This window comes from Panthera pardus, unplaced genomic scaffold (genome assembly GCF_024362965.1).
Source record: "Panthera pardus isolate Hobbes unplaced genomic scaffold, ASM2436296v1 HiC_scaffold_21, whole genome shotgun sequence".
In the NCBI taxonomy this organism is placed as follows: Eukaryota; Metazoa; Chordata; class Mammalia; order Carnivora; family Felidae; genus Panthera; species Panthera pardus.
The window spans coordinates 45347755-45366647 of NW_026526777.1; the positions used below are offsets into that span (position 1 = coordinate 45347755).

General features: G+C 48.8%; 1 protein-coding gene and 1 pseudogene across 1 annotated transcript in view; one reads left to right on the forward strand and one right to left on the reverse strand.

Moving 5' to 3' along the window:
• Positions 1–10342, forward strand: part of CUNH1orf21 (chromosome unknown C1orf21 homolog) — a 235269-nt gene extending 224927 nt beyond the window's left edge. Inside the window, exon 6 of the mRNA XM_019427149.2 lies at positions 905–10342. Within this exon, the coding sequence (XP_019282694.1) occupies positions 905–943 (39 nt within the window). The 3' untranslated portion in view covers positions 944–10342. The remainder of the gene's footprint in view (positions 1–904) is intronic.
• Positions 7747–18530, reverse strand: LOC109250337 (serine/threonine-protein kinase PLK1-like; annotated as a pseudogene).
• Positions 18531–18893: the final 363 nt, after the last annotated feature.

Consider the following 18893-nt stretch of genomic DNA (forward strand, 5'->3'; position numbering starts at 1 on the left):
ACAAATGCTATTAATACATGACCTTTTACAAAGCCCTTATCTATGATATTGTGATCTCATGGTGGGCAGGTACTTTTGTTTTGTTGTCTCGAGGGATTACAGACCGAGAAGCTGAATGCTCTGACCAGGACAACCCAGCTGGGGCAGATGTGGAGCCTAAATCCCAGTCCTAACCATGCCTTCATAGAGTGTATAACCCACTAGAGAGAGGAGGAAAATGTTCAAAAGTAACGACTGTATGTAGTCCTCAAGCCCTCAAGTAACCTGTTTTGGTAGCAAATGAATCAAAAGCATTTTCGCTTTCTTTTGCATCCTACGCATACCAAGCATAGTCCCAGATCTGTTATACATAGTTCAGTGGATCTTTGGCGGGGCGGGGTGGGGGGGGGGGGGGGTGGGATTTAACCCCTGTTTTAATTGGGAGTGGGTTAAAACTACGACATCCCTGGATTATACCATCCCCTTCTGTAAAATTCTAAATTCCAGGCATGGAGATGTAACCATAGAGTATGTGCAGCCCCAGCCCCAGACAAAAGTGGCTTGTTCATTGTTTATTTCAGTTTCTCTTATTCATGAGAACTTGGTCTCCTGAATGGTTCGTCCATTTGGTAATTTCTTGGTGAAAGACTGAGTCTTGTATGTGCCTAACATAAGTTCTTACCAATATAAAGTAAGGGCTTATTTGGGACTTGGTAAAACTTCCATGCCTCGAGGCATAGTTCATTTATAAATCAGCCAACAAGCATTTGCACCTTTTCTACCTTGTGCCCAGTAGTCACTGATAAAGCCTGAGTTCTGTTCCAAGGGGACAGACTCGTTGAGAGAAAATTGCTGGTGAGTAACTTGTCTCGGACTCTGCTTTAAATGTCTCACTCACACGCTATTCTTCTCTTTTCCCCTCAAGGGTCGAGATTACTGTTCGGAAGAAGAGGATATCACATAGCACCAATTCGACCACTCAAACCAGGAGCTACTACTGTGTAAATAAGTTACACCCCAGTTGAAATCTTTGCAAAGGTCGGTTCTCTTCAACGAACAGCACTATAGCAAACGAAGATCGTTCCATATCGTATGCCCCATTAAATTACAGTGTTTCTTAATGAACTTGCAAAGGAATATTGCTAAAAACAAACAAACAAACAAACAGAAAACCGTTCTCGAACTTTCTTTGTTGCTGCTAGTTAAAACTTGTTGCAACTTTTCACTTCTCTTGTGTCCAGGTATGCAGCAAAATTCTGCAATTTCACCTTAAAGATACTGTTGGTTTTACAGATGCTCTCCAACCTATTTTCTATAAGATGAGGTAGTGGTGAACTCAGATATCAAACTCCTGTTGTAGAACTGTTCCGCTTCTAAGACAAGCGTCTCCTTCCCTCTCTCCTCCCTCCCTCCCTGTCTCTCCCGAGCGGTCCAGAGCCTTGCTTCTCACTGGCAGTGTTGCGCTTTGGAGATGGGATGGTTGCTATGGCAAGCTTTGTTTCTCTGCTAAGAAGAAGTAGAGAAGCTCTTATCCATTAAAAGCATGTTGTGACGTGACTCCCGGAGTGACGTGGGAGTGAGCAGCAGGTGTCATTGACTAGGGATCTTAATCAAGGATTAAGCTTGCAACACTGGCTTTGCTCAGATGCAGACGGAAGTGTGATCACAATCATTCTGAATCCCTCTTCCCCACTTTTTTTTCTAAGAAAATAAACATTTTACTGTTTTTATGTATCCTTGTCTTCTCCCATTCATCCAGTTCAGTGTTTCACGATGATCCCGGGCGCAGAAGATGAGCCCTCCTTTGCAGTGACACTGATAATTGACCTTCGTGGCTCCCTGCCCTCCCATCCGTCACCCACCACCCATTAGCAGGCTGTCAGTGGTCAGAAGAGATGAGGGGACACCCCTCGACTTTTTAGGAGGGCCTGAAACCACCCTGTTACCTTTCATTTCGTTAGCAAATAAGCCATCCTCCGTCCTCACTCTCTCCCTTCAGAATGTTCCATGAACCTTGCCACTTCCTCCTCCTCTTACCTGCAGCACTGGCTACGACAGTGCAAAGCGTCTGCCTACTGGAAATGTAGCACGTTGACACTGGTGATGGTATTTGGAGATGCAGAAGCCAAAGCCCCAGGGCAGTGGTGGGGGAATGTTGACTGTGGGTTTGGTAGAGTTTATTTTTCCATATTATATGAAGAGAATGATCTCTTCTCGAAGACAGAAGTAATATTTTTAACAAATGTTGTCACAAGTAAATAGCAATCAAAAAGGAGAAAATAACTTTTGTATTTTTTTAACGCGTTTGATAGCTTTGATGAGGGTTCTCTTTGTTACTGTCAGGGAAGGGCACCCTATTAAATGCTATGCTAGGTTTGGGTTTGTCCCACAGAAACACAGAAGGAGCACTGGGTGTATCTCTCTCGTGGGGTTTATCAGCCGCATTGCCACCCTCCCAAGGTGGGTAGTTATTTGTCCTGGGTAGCCAAGCAGCACCTGCCACGGAACAGAATCAGAAGCTGAATTTGCACTTGCTGAGGAGATGAGCCTTGACTTTACAATCCATCCATGTGCTAATGGTGCGAGTCCTTATCTCCGTTTAGACCGAGGGGCACAACAGTGAGGGAGAGGAAACTCAGTCAAGTGCTACAGAAAATGGACTCAAATGTTAGCAACAAAAGCCCTTAATTCTTTCAGCCGACAGCAGCTATTTTGGGGAGCAGCTGTGGTTGTTACATAAATAGAGATGCAGCCAAAATTTAAGGCTTTTTATCCTGCTTCAAGCAGAAAAATGCAGAGAGAGTCAAGTCGCCTAGGGTTCTAAGTTCCCTCCCTTTGTACGGTTTTGGCCAAGTGACTAAAATAGTTTTCCTCCACCGTAAATGAGCTGCTGAGCCCCACCTGAAACCTGTCCATTCGGGACTTGGCCTACTGTTAGATGATTTCCTATTCTTACCAGGCAACAATGATGCTGACACGAAGCATCTTCCCTGTGACTCCTCTGTTTGGTGTCTCAGAGAGTGTCTTCCCAGAAAATCACCGCCTTCTACCCAAAGATAAAACATGCTCGTATCGTTTTTTTCCAGTCATTTTTAACATTTGACATCAGACACATGTACACGGAACTAAGTGTGTCCTGGGAATTTGACTTCTGAGTGTTTCATTAAACTAGAAGCCGGTTCCCATGAACCAGGGCCTCTTCACCTGGAGTTCTGTCTCCTGGGTTTAACTCTTTGATGTGCAGACGTGATTTCATCTGCAGACACATCGGTGTATCTAGAAATAGATCTGAGAAATGGGGTGGTTGAGTGGGTTGGCATGAGATGCTTGACTATGTTAGCAGCACACAAAGCTTGTCTGTTTTCCATCGTTGGCTTTAATCATAAAATTGTCAAGTGATTTGTGTTTGTACTTTATTTTTTTTATGCCTTCTGAAAGGGTCTAATGCAAAAATATTTTGCCTTTCCCCTCCTGCCCCCCCCCCACCCAAGTGTATCTGAACATTAAGCAGATTGTCTCAGATACAATGAAAAGAATCATCCAGAAACTAGTGCTTCAGCTGGCTGAGGACTCAGGGAGATGGAAGGAGGGAGGGAGGGAGGGGAGTGGCCTGGCGGATGGAGGTAGAAAAAGGAAGGATGAGAAATGGACTGAGAAGCTTTTAGCAGAGAGAGTCGATAGCATGGCCAAGTGCCGGATGCAATTCAAAATCCAGCTGCCTGGCGGCCAGTGGGTGGGGCCGACTGCCAACAAGATTTACAGCTGGATTACACACGCTTTATGTGTTCTAAGTTGTGGAGTTGTAAAAGTTCAGCAGTATATGCGCTGCTTTCTTTTGGTTGGCGGAGATTCAAGATTCTGGAGTCCTTGCTGTCATAACTGAATACGCATTTGTTACTGGCAGAGAACCTCAAAAGAAGCTTTTACCTCAGCAATGCCTGCTAGCCCCAGGCTGGAGCATAGAGCCGTGTTATGGTCTATTTAGGGACAAAGAACAGTACAAAGTCCAGAGACGAGGAAACTAGGTCAGCCCTCGGTGGCCACCCACAGGCCCGCTGGGAGACAGGTCTCTCCCCCTCTGCAGAGCCCCTGGTCTGAGACGGGCCGTCTCTGACTCGAATAAGAGATGAGATGAGCTGGTGGAGGAGTAAGTAGCCTCAGGTCGTCTGGGCTCTGCACTGGCGCTGCCGCAAGTCAGGGGCGCCCCCAGAGTCCGAAGTGACCCGCCTGTGACCTCAGAGCCCCCAGGAGCAGCCCAGGGATGGTGGCGCCCCCTTCCTGGCCCCATTTGATGCCATCCTGCTTTGAGTTGCACCTCTGTCCTCCTCCCAACCTCATCAAGACTTTCTTCCTCTGAGGGCCAGACTCTCCCATAAGCCCGCTAAAAGCAGAAATTATACCTCTCGTGAATTTTACCTCAGAGCCTGTGATGCAGGCCAGCATATTGATTACAAATTCTGCTCAGACATTAGGCAAGGATTTTAAGAGCGCTCCATCTCTACTGGCGTTAGAAAAGAAACTCCGTTAAATATGTTGGTTTCCTAGGAAGAAAAATGATCAAATTCTTAATCCAAGAAAATACTGACTCTGAATCTTGGACTCCGGGACTCTAGTATGTTCTTTATGAAAGGCAAAACAATTGGTGTCTAAGGCAGCCTCCCTCCTCCCAACTCCCAAATTAAAAAAAAAAAAAAAAAAAAAAAAAAGGCGTATTAGATTGCACTGTATAATTTTACATAAAATCTGCCTTCCATGCTTCTGCCCCTGGAAGGCATTTTCAGAGCTTTATTTCTTTGTACCTCTCAGAAATAAAGCTTTTTGTTAAGTTGCTTGAAACGCCAGAAGGAAAAGAAGACCGGGTCGAGGAAAGGGAATATATATTTAGAGACATGATGAAAAGGTGGCAGGAAGCAGGAACATTGGCTTCTGGAAGTCACGTGTGGACTGCTAGACCCCCACGCGCTTGTGTGAAGCTGGATAAGGCTGTCGGCTTTCACGCCGCGGCAACTGTCCTTGCAATAAACCTTTGGAATTTTGTGAATGAGTTGTATGGGTTGCCTTTTGCCAATGAATGGACCTGTTTTTCCAAGGGGAAAATATGTCCTTCAGTCACCCTTATGTGTGTCTCTGGGAAAGGGTCAAAAGGCTACAGCAGAAAATGAAGATGGTGGGTGAATATATTTACGTTTGTGACAAACCTGAAGACTATCTATACCACGTCTTTCAGGAGACTCTTGTACCTTATCTGGGATCTAATCTTAATCTTGGGGAAAGAGGAAAAGAAACTAATATTTATTATTATACTCAACTCTGTGCCAGATACTGTGCTAGGCATTGTATAATTGTCTCGTATAATCCTCACCATAATCCTGTGAAGCGAATCTGTCCCCCTCGTGTCCTAAGTAGTGTATCGTAAGTACAGAATGCATCTATCCGACATAAATGCCCATGTTGAAAGAAGGAAAGATGTCATTCAAGTATTTTCCGAATTTTTTATTATTACTATGCCCTTTGCAACACTGTGAAAACAACCCTTTGAGGGTATCTACCTTCCAGACTCTCCTTTTGGCTCGTCACCAGCTGGCTTTGCCATGGGGAATGTTTTCTTTGGCCTTCCTGTATCTGATGAGCTGCCCACAAACAGGAGAGGCCACTGGCTAACAGGAGTGTAGGGTCCACAAGAAAAAGGCTTTGGGAATTTAAGCACAGGTCTCTCTTCTTGGAATCCTGACAGCATCTGGAAAAGGAACCTGGGACTTCTGCAGTTAAACACCAGATGCGGCCAGATGCAGCCAGAACAGGCCTTTGAATGCTTGATTTCCTTCCTTCCCTGGCTCCCCAGGCTTATTTCATCACAGGCTGCACCATTTTAAGGTGAAAAGCCTTAACCTTGCAGAGAAGTGTGGGAGAATCTGAGCTCCAAAGGTAGAGGAAAGGCCTCAACCATTGACTTACAATCCTTTCTTGTGGGCTAGGTCTTGATGTCTCTTTTTGATGTTTGAACCGGGGTCTGTATTTTCCAGGCTAGTATAAGCACTGAAACTAGATGTGAATCTCTCTCAAGACTTTAATGTTTTGGATAGTCATGTAGTGACTTGAATAGTCATTTGAATAACTTGTCCAAGGTCAGAAGAGCCCAAGAATTCCCCAGAGTTCCTTTCCTTGCTTCTAAAGGCACATCCTCGATAGAAGATGACTCACGTCTCCATGGCAACTGTTAAAGGTGCTGCCTAGAGGGGACCCACCCCTACCCTCACTTGGGTTGAAAGAATCAAAAGAATTTCCTTGTGTAGAGGGTGTGCTAAGTTCAGTTGTCCTGTGAAAACTATCCCCAAGATCTCACCTCCTTCAAACCCGGCAGCTGTCGAATTCCTTCAAGATAACGTGGGAAATGGCTCTTCTCTCTTGTAAGCCAGAGAAATGGCTTTAATTCAGCAAGATTCATTCCTAAACCAAAGGCCTCATTCTAATACTGTCTTCTGCCTCTACCCAGAATTCTCTGTTTTTCCCTTTCTAGGAGTTATTTTTAGTCCAAGGCTTTGAACTTGATTGAGTAAGACTTAAAGGCAGTAAAAAGAACTCCATAAACTCAGCCAGAACTGCCTTAGGGTCCCTAGGATTGAAAATAGCTCTGGCACCTTAGGGACCACTTGGCCTAGACCCAGAGGTGATTGAACAGCCCCTGTGTTTTGGGCATTTCCGTCCAGACCTTCAGGGACTGTTCTTTCTTGACAGTCAAGTGAGCGAGGGAAGGGAAGCTTCACAATAGATTTCAAGCCAGCTTTTCCATTCAAAACAAGATGCAAATTTATTTTTAAAAATTCATATCTATTTCCCTGGAACAGAATCAGGCAGCTGCCTTATTAGGACTCTAAATTTGGATCTATTTTCTTAACACACACACACATACACACACACACGCTCACATGCACATGCACAAAGATGCATAGAGAAAGAAAATATAACTACTTTATCATTGAAATACTTCAAGGAAAAGCTGTATTTTGCTTTTTGTAATCTCTAAGATGACATCTAGGAAAGTATTGGTGTAACTCTAGTAATGACAAAACAGGAAACGCTGGTGATCCCTCTCGTGAAAGTTTGAGTTAGACTGAAACAGGAGGATAGAGGTCTGCTGGTCACCTCACCCTGTGCCCCCTCTGGACCAGGCTGCCCTGCCACTGACATGTTTGACTTACCTGGGCTTCTAGCCTGGATATCGTGGCTGGCCTCCTTTCCCTATCCGTGGTGCATAAAGGATTCATCCCTCAGGGTATGTGCCTCATCCAGCCATTTGCATCTACAGCGTTTCCTACACGCTCTCCTGTTCATCCAGTGTAACCTTGACTGGCATTTCGGCAGTTCCACTAGGATGCTCCAACAGCAGTGCTGGAGCCCCTTCCTGTAGGATTTGGGGCCCTTCCTCCAGGTTGTCCCAGATGTAGCATGTTTAGCATTGCCTTCTCCAGTGTTGAGCACTCATGCATTCAGTGTTTATAGAGCGCACAGTATACTCCAGGCACTGAGCTAATTGCCAGCAATACCCGGTTGAACCAAACATAGCTCCTGCCCTCAAGGAGCCTGCCATTAGTTGGGAAGACACTGTGGGATCAGTACTGGGTGCTGCGGGAGCATCTCAGAGTAACAGCCGACCGGCTTGGAGAATCAGGGGCTCCCCGAAAGAGGTGACATCAAAGCTCAAGTTTGTTAGAGGACTGAGGGAGAGCGTTGCAAAGGGCCTTCTACGCTGAGGGAACAGCGTGCGTCTCAGCCCAAAGGAGAGACAGCGTAGGCTGTCGGGGTAAAGTCGCTGAAGCTGGGAGCTGAGGAGTCGAGGAAAGAGGGTGAGGACAAGCAGTCAGCTGGCCGGTCCCAGAGGACCTCAGAGGCTTCACAGTGGACCTGGGGTGGGGGGGGTTAAAGAAGAGCTATAGGCCATGCTCTGCCCTCCAAGTCAGAGGTCACTGCTGAGGTCACCCAGAGAGGTAAGTGTGGGTAGCACCAGGGCCAGGCTCGGCCCTCTTGCTGTGAAAGCTCACAGTTGCTCGCTGAGATGATTCGTTCCCAGGTGTCCTCTGCCTCTGCCCCCACCCCACCCCAGCACCTTGTCCTCCCGCCAAAAGCTGTTTGCATTCAAGGGCTTTAACCTGGGCTAGATCTTGCTTAGAGGCATACAGGGCACACTGCCTGGCCATCCTGACCTGTCCGTGGAGCCATGAAGGTTAAGAATACCTCTTGGGAGGAGGCTGGCCTAGACCCTGTGATGAGGGTGTGCCCTAAGCTGAATACATGGGAAGCAGCAGAGGGCTGGCTGGCCTAGTGTGACCCCTTCATTCATTCTACCCAAAGGCTGCTGCGCTCGGGCAGCCTTTCACCGAGTTAGGTCACGCCCTGTGGCCAAGCCTTTGCTCTGTCCGGAGTAACTACCTGAATCCTGCCAAAGAAAGGGGATATTTAAAAAAAAAAAAAAAGCACAAATGGAATGTATGCACATGGAAAATACCTGCAGGCCTAGACAGCTGCCATGGACCTCACGGGGACCGAGGAGCCACCAGAGTTCAGAGCTCTGCGCCTTCCGGTCATGAGGCAGGGAGGCTTGGGGAGAAGCAGTCTCTCTGTGGAGACAATTCACAGTGCCTTCTCGGTTTTCCAGAGAACCCATTCGGAGTTCAGAGCATTGGGTTCTGCCCTCCCCCATCCCCACAAATGATTAGAAATTTTATAAAGAGAAGAGAAAGAATTCAATGAATCAAAATACTAGCTATGAGGCAGCACGGTTCCTAGAAACTTAAGAAAAGGCTCGAACAAGTGCTGGTTTCCCCAAGAGGCTGGAAGAATTAGGGGCCGAAGGTACGGTTTGGTCTTCTGCTCGGGGACCCCAAAGGGTTCTGAATATTCCTGGGGACTGACCTCTTGCAAAACCCCCACACCTGCCCCCTGCGTGCAGCCTTGGCATATTCTACAGCAACACCAGCCTTCTGAACCTTGGAAAGATTGGAGCTCAAACACCCACCCTTTTGCCAGATGCTCCTCTGGCTCCTTGCTGAGGAATTTCTAATTCGGTGTCTTGTGGTTCCCAAATGTCCCACAGGCCTGGCCTGTTTCGATTAGAATTTGGCCCGCGGTTATCATGACGTTGGAAATTGAAGAACCTTTGGCCTCACACTCGCCTACCTTAAAATCAAGGTCCTGGAGGGTCCCCTCAGTGGCAGTAGGGGGTGGTCATGGGATATGGCGAGGTTTGCCTTAGGGCATCCTCTCCCCATTGTCAGCTCTGGTCTAGTTCCCTCACTGTCCCTGGGAAAAGATCCAAATGCCTCCTTGCTGGTTGTCAGTGGCTGTGTATTTGTTCCGCGTATTGTGTTTTATTTGGGAGAAGGGCCTTACATTCACGGGAGATAATAGTGGCAGGATCAGGAGGCATCAGCTCTCAGTTGTGTCTGAGAGGTGACTTGGGGCATCGCCTTTCTGAGCACCTGCAAAGCTTCCTCGGGCGGACATGGGAGCCCACCTGGGCAGGCTCCCCAGCTCTCTGCATGCACATGAACTCTGTAAAGCAGTGGGTGCCCATTATTTCCACCGCACATGCCTATCAGCAAAAACTCTGTGAGAAGCACCTCCTCTGTATGTTTAGAAATTTATTTAAAGCGCATATTCATAATATTCCTGTACTAATATATTAGACACATTATAAAAAGTATACAACATAGAAATCTTAAAAGAATAAGATAAAAAAAAATCATAAACAGAGGTTCTGGTATTTTCTCTCTGAACACCTGAGGGGGATCTCAAGTACCCCCCTGGGATGTGCATACCCACTTTGGACACTACTGTTTTAAGAGCAAAGCTGCACACCTTGATGGCGTCCATCCCAAACCACCGTGCTGGCGCTTGGCCTGCGGAATAAGAAGGTCTTAAGATAAAATCCCCAGGAGCTTCTGACCTGGGAGACAGGGCAAGCAAACTCTTCACACAACATAATTTAAAGAATTAAAAACCTGCCCGACCGGAAAGCTATCCCCAGACAGTCGTGGCTACAGGTGCTAAGAAAAGATCAGGTACACTGTCCAGAGTCGTGGGATTGCTCATCTTCCCTCTCTGGGTCTCCAGAAGAGGACGTTTGGCGACATCCCCGGCTCTCTCATGATTGGAATTCTTTGAACCCTCCAACTGCTTCAGCAGCCACATCGCTCGAATATTATTGTTGATTTGACCACCAAGATGTAATGATGATTCTGTTCCATTTTGAAAAGGGTCTGAGAAAGTGTACAGGTCTAATTATATATACATATTTATACATGTGTATTTTTGTTTATTGTTACATTTTGACATTGGACTTTCTATTAAATAATTTTTAACAGTTGACCTGGCTTTGTTCTTTTTTTTTTTTTGTGCCTTTCTTCTTTCCTGGATCTCCAGGAGGGGGCCATTTAAATGTCACAGATCTTGTCCCTGTTGTCCCTCCCTGCGTCTCTCTTCTTCCCTATTCTCAGTACACAGGGCTTCTCCTATCCATTCTTTCAAGTTCTGATTTTGCAGATATGTACTGCATCCAGGACCCACTTGGAAAGCCCCCAACTTTGTCTTCATTGCCCCCAGTTTCCAGGGACAGCCCACTCAATCCCGTCAGCTTCTACAAATGCACAAATTCACGGGTTTGATGAAGGTGCAAGAATGAGCAATAATAAAAAATCATGCCATGAGCCTTTTAAATCTCTTGTATATCTCCACTCACTCTCCCCAGTACACACATACATGCGCACACACATGACTTCCTAGCTGCAAGACCTTGGATAAGTCACTTAACCTTCCTGAGCCTAGTGCACCTCATCAGTAAAAAATGACACTTTTCTCATAAGTTTGATCTGAGGAGATCCCATAGTAAACATTCAATGAACAACCACCTGCTTCATGAAGGCACTCAGCCAGCCCATGTGTGTTCATTGCACAGTGTATGCCAGGCACTGGGGTCTCCCAAATAGGGGGGCAGGGACATGAGGACTTACAGAATGGCCCTCTTCAAAGTCAAATGCAGGAGAAGCAGCACGAAAAATGAGGCAGGTACCTTACAGTCTCTCTCCTGCCCGCCTCCAACACAGTGAGTACCTGTCACGTATGGGAGGCTCAAAAAAATCGATTCTCTCAACTACACTGGCCTTTCAGGCTCTACCAAAGAGAAATACACACACACACACACACACACACACACACACACATACACATACACACAGCCTCCAAGCATGAAGTCAAAAGCACTTGCCCTTGGCTCTGTCCTCCCTGATGCATCAGCCTGTTCACGTCTGATGCTGGTCCATCAGCCAGCCCACCCAGCCTTCTGCCCTCCACCCTTGCCCTTGGGAATATTTGCCTTGTGATTTCCTAATGGTGTGGAGGTGCAAGTTGGGGTGGAGGTGGTGCGTGGGAGGATGACAGCCTGCCAAGGAGAAGGAGTTGATAACTATTCCCAGGTTTTTTCCTGCAAGCAGTAGAGCTGGAAGTTCAGATTTACAGGCGAGTGTTATGGGCTGTCAAACAAGGCAAAAGCCCAAGATTCTGCTCAGGGTAAATTCTTTCAAACACAACGAGCCTGTTTCTTCCTGTGGAAGTTCATTTGAAATCACAAGGCCAAGGGGCACCTGGGTGGCTCAATCGGTTAAGTGTCTGACTTCAGCTCAGGTCATGATCTCATGGTTCATGAGTTAGAGCCCTGCCTTGGGCTCTGTGCTGACAGCTCAGAGCCTGGAACCTGCTTCAAATTTTGTGTCTCCCTCTTTCTCTGACCCCACCCCACTTGTGCTTTGTCTCTCTCTCTCTTTCAAAAATAAATAATAAATATTAAAAAAAATTTTTAATTAAAAAAAAAAAAGGAAATCACAAGGCCTGCCAAGCTTAAAGAGCACCCTAACCCCAACCCTGCTCCACCCCTCCCCACACATGTGCTGGTCTCCTCTCTCCTGTGCCCCAGAGTGGGGCTTTGGGAGCTTCTCTTGAACCTCAAGTCGAAGAGGAGTCCAGCTGACAGGACTCTAGACTGCCCCTTGGTGTCCACTCTCCACGCCTTCGGTAGCAACGTCAGCTTCCAGGTCCCTGGTAATTGCTGGGCTGAACCCCGCGTGTGGCTGCCCAAGTTCTCTCAGATGGAGGCCAGAGGGGTGAGAAGTGGCCTGTGAGCCACGGCTTCCCGGAAGCCTTAACTTCCCGGAAGAAGGCCCGGCTTCCCGGAGCCTTAACTCTCAGTGGGCTGGAGGAAAATAAGGCGGCAGACCACAAGGCTAGGAGTGAGCAATCCTGAAGCTCGGGGCTGGTCCAGGGGATGGCTGTGGGGGACGGGTGCTTCTCCCAGGGTTCTCCCCGCCACCATCACCCTGCCACTGACAATGCCCATCCACCACTTCTTGCCAGAATGCTCACACAGAGTCATCGGGAGGTAGACATGAAGCTTTAACTCCTTCCACTCACCTTGCATTACAAATGCAGGTGCCTGCTCCCCAGCAGAACCAGCTTCCACAGGGCTGTCCGCTCTTTGCCAGGTCTTCGCCCCTACATTACCCTGTCGTGTTTATTCTCTTCTGCTTCCTGCTCTCTCCTCGTCTGGAAAACTCTTCATTTTTCCCTATCACCATAAACTGAACTTCCTTTGAGGTCCAGCTAAAATGGACCACTTGCATGAGAGCCTGCCTCATGGCTCCAAGATACACCAGTCTTTCCGGACAAAAAGAACTCTCCCTTACAGGATGGGCCAGATGGTGGTGGGGTTTGGGGTGGAAGCCCTGAGACTTGAGCCATGGAGAGTTCTGGTGTCAGACTAGGTCACCAAGTGCCCAGCGACCAGGCCAAGTGCAAACACTCACTGACTGAGAGCCAAATCGCCAGTGCTGAGAAAGGCTGAGCCCATAGCAGAGCCCAGTGTGGGTGGCCAGTGGGTCTGAAAGCTGCAATGGTCATGGAGAAGGGCATTCAGGGAGAGAGTGGAACACCTGTGCACAAGTACACTTGTACCAGAGTAGACATTCCACATCATGTTTAGCATTATTTCTAACGAAAAGAATTAGACACAGTCCTAAATGCCCATCAAAAAGAGAGAGGATAAATAAATAGTAATGCAGTCAATCTTGTATCAACATGGATAAGCCTCAAAAACAGTGAGTGAAAAACATTCAGAGGATACCATATGATGACACGCATATAAACTTGGAAAGCTTGCAAAACCATGTCGTATATTACGTGTGGATACTGACATGTATAGTACCATGCATGGGAGAGACAAAGACCAATTGCAACAGAGTATGAAGAGAGGGAAGGAAATGGTGCTGAGGAGGGTTAACAACGTTTTAAAAATTGGCTGAAGATGGGGCACCTGGGTGGCTCAGTTGGTTGAGGGTCCAACTCATGATCTCAGTTCAGGTCTTCATCTTGGGGTCGTGAGTTTAAGCCCTGCCTTGGCATGGAGTCTACTTAACAAAAAAATGGCTGAAGCAAACTTGGGGAGATAGGGTATCCATGTTATTTGGACGGTATTCTCTAAAGACTCTTCTGTGTACTTGGAATATTTCATCATGTTTAAAGGGACACATGAGTGATCCAGGAGCCACCTCAGCCCAGTGACCATCTGCAGCAGGTTATACTCAGGCTGCAGTCAGACACGAGTGAGAGCATTCGAGGTATGACAGGGAGCAGATCTCCCTTCCCCAGGAGCTCCGGTAGCACGGCAAATGTGTTCTTCATCTCACATTTCTATGGTCTTCGCTCCAGCCTTCCCATATAGATGGCGGATCCGGACTGTGCCTTCCCTTGAAGCCCCTCAGCTCCTGGCAATGGCTCAACCCTCACTTTTTGATTCCACTTCTCTCACGTTTGCCGTGGGTGAGACTCTATCCGGCCTTGGGCGTGTTCCAATTTGGCACAAAATACCCTGTCCACATGGGTCTCCCTCCGGGACTGTGTGGCCCACCTGGGACCTCTCACATAGCCCCTCAGAATAGCCCACGACCACTTGCCACCAAGTCTCAGAAGGTGTGGCCTGCAGTCTAGAAAACGTTGAGGAAGAGGTTTGATAGGCATGGAATGAACCCAGAGGATGGGTGAGAGAATCCTGTGTGTCGGAGGCAGGAATTTCATAAGACGTAGGGAGATATTCAGTGCAGTTCCAAACATCACAGGACAAATGCCTGCCAGTAGCCTTCCAGAACTTGGTTCCCCGAGAGTTTTATGGCTTAAATAAATGTCACAAACAGTGAACACATGCAAGATGTGATAGGGGTTGAGAATCCAGCCCTCCCTCAAAAAATAATAAATAAAAGAGAAAGTGCTACTTGGGCAAAGCTGTCTGACTCGGTCATTCTAAGGCTAGTTTTTATTGATACTCTACTCTGGGGACATCTCAACAATGGCTGCACGCTGGAATCACCCCAGGGGAGCTTTTCAGCCCATCACCACCCGACCTCAGGTCGGTTAAATCAGGGTTTCTGGGAGTGGGGCTGAGCATTTTTAAATATCTCCCCAGGCAACTGTGAGGTACAGGGAGGATTCCAGAACCATGTGTCTACACAGCATGCCACTGAATTGGGCACCAGCAAACAAAACTGAACAAAATAAACCCTGCCCTTTAGGAGTTAAACAACAGTAGCGGGCCGGTTTGTACACACACACTCCAAGGCTGTGAGCACTCGGGGTGGGGGGAAAAAAAGCTCTGCGATCATTCTGGATGGGGAGAATGAGCAAGGCAAGTGGGAGAATGGGTGGGGACTCCCCAATGACACAGAAAGGGCGTCCCTCTTGTTGATATGGGACAAGAGAATGAGTCAACGCCTGGACGATGAAGCACTCAAGCGAGGGAAAGGCCTCCAGGTTCCATCTGGTTTCCAGGCACGATTTTGCTCAATTGTTCCAAAGAAAGAGAATTTCATGAAGACACCCCGATGGGAAAGCTGCCGCCTCCACTGGCCGCTCGGCCCTCCCGGGCAGGAAGTTTACCCTTCGTGGCTAATCTCAAGCAGCAGCCTCAGCCAGCCCCTGCTTTACCTGGACCCTGAGCTGCTGCCCCTCAGCCTTCGGGACGCCCCTCATTGTGGGAGGTGTATTCAGGCTGGAACACAGCATCCGGGAAATGAACCCCTTCCCCCCCAAATGGACAAACTTCAGGGAAAACTGATCCCTGCCTGGAGGAAAGCCTTTGTGTGCAGGAGTCCCTGGTCTCAGGGGACTGAAGGCAAGAGTGCTGCCCTCTCCGTGGAGCCCCTGAGCTGAATAAACAGAAAAGCAGCATTTATATGCCCTGTGCCTTTAGTGGGGCAGGAGGTGGGGCTTGTTATCATTATTATAGCTGGGGGCTGCAGGGGTTGAATTCCTGGAGAATTTGGAAACTGCCAGCTGGGATGTTACCCAAGACATATGCCTGTCCCCACATGGAACAGCCGGGCTCACGGCTGGAATTTCAAACACTTGCCCCAATTGTTCACACGGTTCTGGTCATTGGTATGCTGGACACTTGGTAATTGACCCGACACTAGGTTCTCATGCTCTGCTGTCCCTACCAGGGACTGGCAGCCGTGAATACCACCAACACAGAGAAGAGCCAGTGAAAAGTGGTTGTAGAGGCAGATCCGCCATCACCCTGCCCCCCAGGGGCCCAGCCGTGTGGTGAGGACGCTGAGAGGGATGCTGGCCGGTTCCCCACAGTCTTGTGTTGTCAGCTGATGGCCCCCCTGAATGTTTCTCATCGGCTGCAAACCAAGGCTGGAGCCCCCAGGAGACAATCACGCTGGAATACAAATGGAGTTTTACACTTAAAGATCGGGTTGGATGGCACATGACCGGAGGGGCATACGAAGGAGAAATCCCTTTCTGAAACTCTGTCATTGTACACACGCAAGTTCAAGTCCCTAACAAGGCCCTGTCTGTTTTCAGTCCCACCCAACTACCAGGGCTTTGCCCAAAAAAGGAGAAAGGGAAGCTTTAAATCAAGTCACCCTAAATCCTCTTTTATCCTTGGGATAATCTGTCCGGTATTTGTGCCTCTGCTGATGCAGTGGTATTCTGGTGCCCCAGGCCCCCTCTGGCTCCTGCCAGGGGTCACAGAGGTGGCCTCAAACACCTCCCCTCTCCCCGCCTCTCCTCTCTCCACCACAGACACACAATTGGAAGGAAAAAGCTTGAGGATCTTCTGATATATAAGCAAATAGATGGGGTCCTCGCAATAAGTAGGAGGACCCCAGCATAAAATGAAGCCTCTTCCTACATTAAAACCTGGCTGTGGTCAGCACTGAGTTCCCACCCTCAAGTCCCAGGTGAGATGGGCTTCCTGGTAGAAACCGAGTCTCTCAAACACCGGCAGAGTCGGCATCATTCCGGGGAAGTGGGGCATTAAAGCTGTCATTTGGATCCCAGTGTTCCACCTTCGAATTGTCACTGCCACTCATTGACCAGTGACAAAATGTTCCTCACCAACTCCTCCCAATAACCCCTATAAAGTAACTGCTGATTCTTCACTTTACAGCGAGGAAAACTGTGCCTCAGAGAGATTGAGTGACTTGCTCAAGGTCACACAGCAAGGAAGTGCTAGTGCCAGGATCAGGGCATCTGACCCAGAGGCCTGGCTTGTAACCACTCGGCCGTCGTGCTGTTCACGCGTGTCACCAGGGTGGCAGACTACCACCTCACAGGTACCCCGGATCACGAGTCCCTCTTTCCCGGGGGGGTGGGGCTTGGGGTTTTCATCGCCTTCCCTGAGGATTATGAGAGGCTTCCCGTTGCTCAGGTCCAGGCTGCTGGGAACAACTGAAAACCTCAGTGGAAATGGGAGGCAGGTGTGGACAAGGGTGGGGATGTAGCAGGAAGTAAAGAACTAGGCATGGAGGGGCGCCTGGGTGGCTCAGTTGGTTAAGCATCCGACTTCAGCTCAGGTCATGATCTCCAGGTTTGTGAGTTCGAGCCCCACGTCAGGCTCTGCACTGACAGCTCAGAGCCTGGAGCCTGCTTTGGATTCTGTGTCTTCCTCTCTCTCTCTGCCCCTCCCCTGCTCTCTCTCTGTCTCTCTCCAAAATAAATAAACATTAAAAAAAAAAAAGTTATCATGGAGCAGCTCTTGAATGGTCTGACAGGCAGTGGGATCTGTCCAAAGCATCTTGTGAACAAGGGAGGTGGCCATGGGGTCGATGTGCGTGGGAATAGTGTATTCATTCTTGTGAGGTCTCTGTTAGGCAAGAGTCTCAAAAGGTGGTTTGCCCGCTGGCAAGGTATACACGACTCATCCAATAGACCACGTGTCCATTTCCAAAGTGTGCCCTCTGGCTCAGCACCACAGGGTTTTCCTTCTATCCCTGTCATACTCGGCTTTGGTTGCCAGTGAGAATCCCCTATTTTCGCCCCCAGATCCTCACTGAGTAGGAGTTAGCCCAGCTTGAGGTCCCAGTGATTAACCCAGTTTCGGTACAGGTGGTGGCAGCCAGGGACCATCTGCCACAGGTAGTAGCGGGCCGCGGGCTCGCTCGGTGCTTTCCTCCCCCGAGATCTACAGCAGCAGAGCTCCAACACAAGTTGTTGTAGTCAAAAAAGCCATGGAGCCCATGACGTGTTGGTGGACGAAGCTGTGGTGAATGCCAATATCCGTGGGCGTCTTCTCCTTCTGGACCGGCTTCAGCAGCAGCGACTTCGGCAAGATCTTGCCTGCAAATACCTTCTTGGTGTCTGAGACCTAGATTTCAAAGCACTTGATAAAGCCACCCTTTCCCACAAAGCAACCGACACACTGCGAGGGTCCCCTAGGACCTCCTGGATCTCCTTCACCAGCTGGGCTGCGGCCAAGGCCCCAGGAGCTGAAACTGCTGGGATCCCGGCTTTGCCGGGTTGACTGGGGCTGGCTTCCCTGCAGCTGCCACCGCACTGCTGTTCCTGGAGTTGTTCAGCGGACCTAGTAGGCTCTGAGCTGAGGCTTGGCACTGATCTGCAGTTCCCTGATTCAAACCCAGCCGCAGGGGTTCGGGGGCGGGGGGGGGGGGGCGGTGGTTACAAAAGCCTCTTTTATTTTTTTCCATAATTAAGGAGGGAATGGCTCAGGTTCTCCAGGTGCCCTAGGTTGTCCCACTCTGTGCCCCACACCCCACTCCCCCTGGGATCCAGGTCCTGGAATGGGTTTCTTTCCTGGGGCAGAGGGGAAGTGGAGGCAGGTAGAGAAGGTAGCCTTATCAGATTAACTCTGGTAAAATGCTCAGGCTCCCAGCCCGTGCAAGCAAGGTGCCCCAGCCTCCTGTGTACCCAGTGATTTCCAGGCTGGTGGGGGGTTGTTTTTACTCCAAACTCTTGGCCAGCCCTGCATCTCACCCGAGGGCTGTGGTTCGGGGAATGTTTTGACTTGAAATACTCAAGCCTGTGGTGGTAGTTGGAGTTGTGAGACCCTTCTGTGCTAAAAGGAAAAATGAATGGTCTATTTAGAAGCTGCTAACAATTCACAGTATAAAGAACAGGCAACAATTCTGCCGCCGAACTGCAGCTTTCTGAGGGTGCGCCCCAGGGGAGCCGTGCGGCAATCGTAGCCTCAGCTCTGGATATTCCATTTGGAAGACCTCCTACTCGTGGTGGCAATGCTTCCAGAAGATTGTGCCTCCGCCCTGGCTTTCTCAGCGCCTCTCCTCAACCCCTTCCCAGAATACTCTCTTCCTGGGGCCTGTGGTGTTCTTGGGCTCTGAGTAAGACTACTTTTCCAAAACCACACGAACTTTGCTCTGGACAAACAAGGGAAGGGTGGCTGTTTGGAAATGCCTAAAACAGCTGGTCTTGGGCCTGAGTTGTGAGGTTGTGCCTCACCATCGCAGACACACAGTTCCCCTGAAGGAGGAGGCTGGCTTTCCTCTCAGGACAAAATGGTGGTCCCTGGAGCCTTGGGTACATTCCAGGGTGGTGTTTCTATCACCACAGCG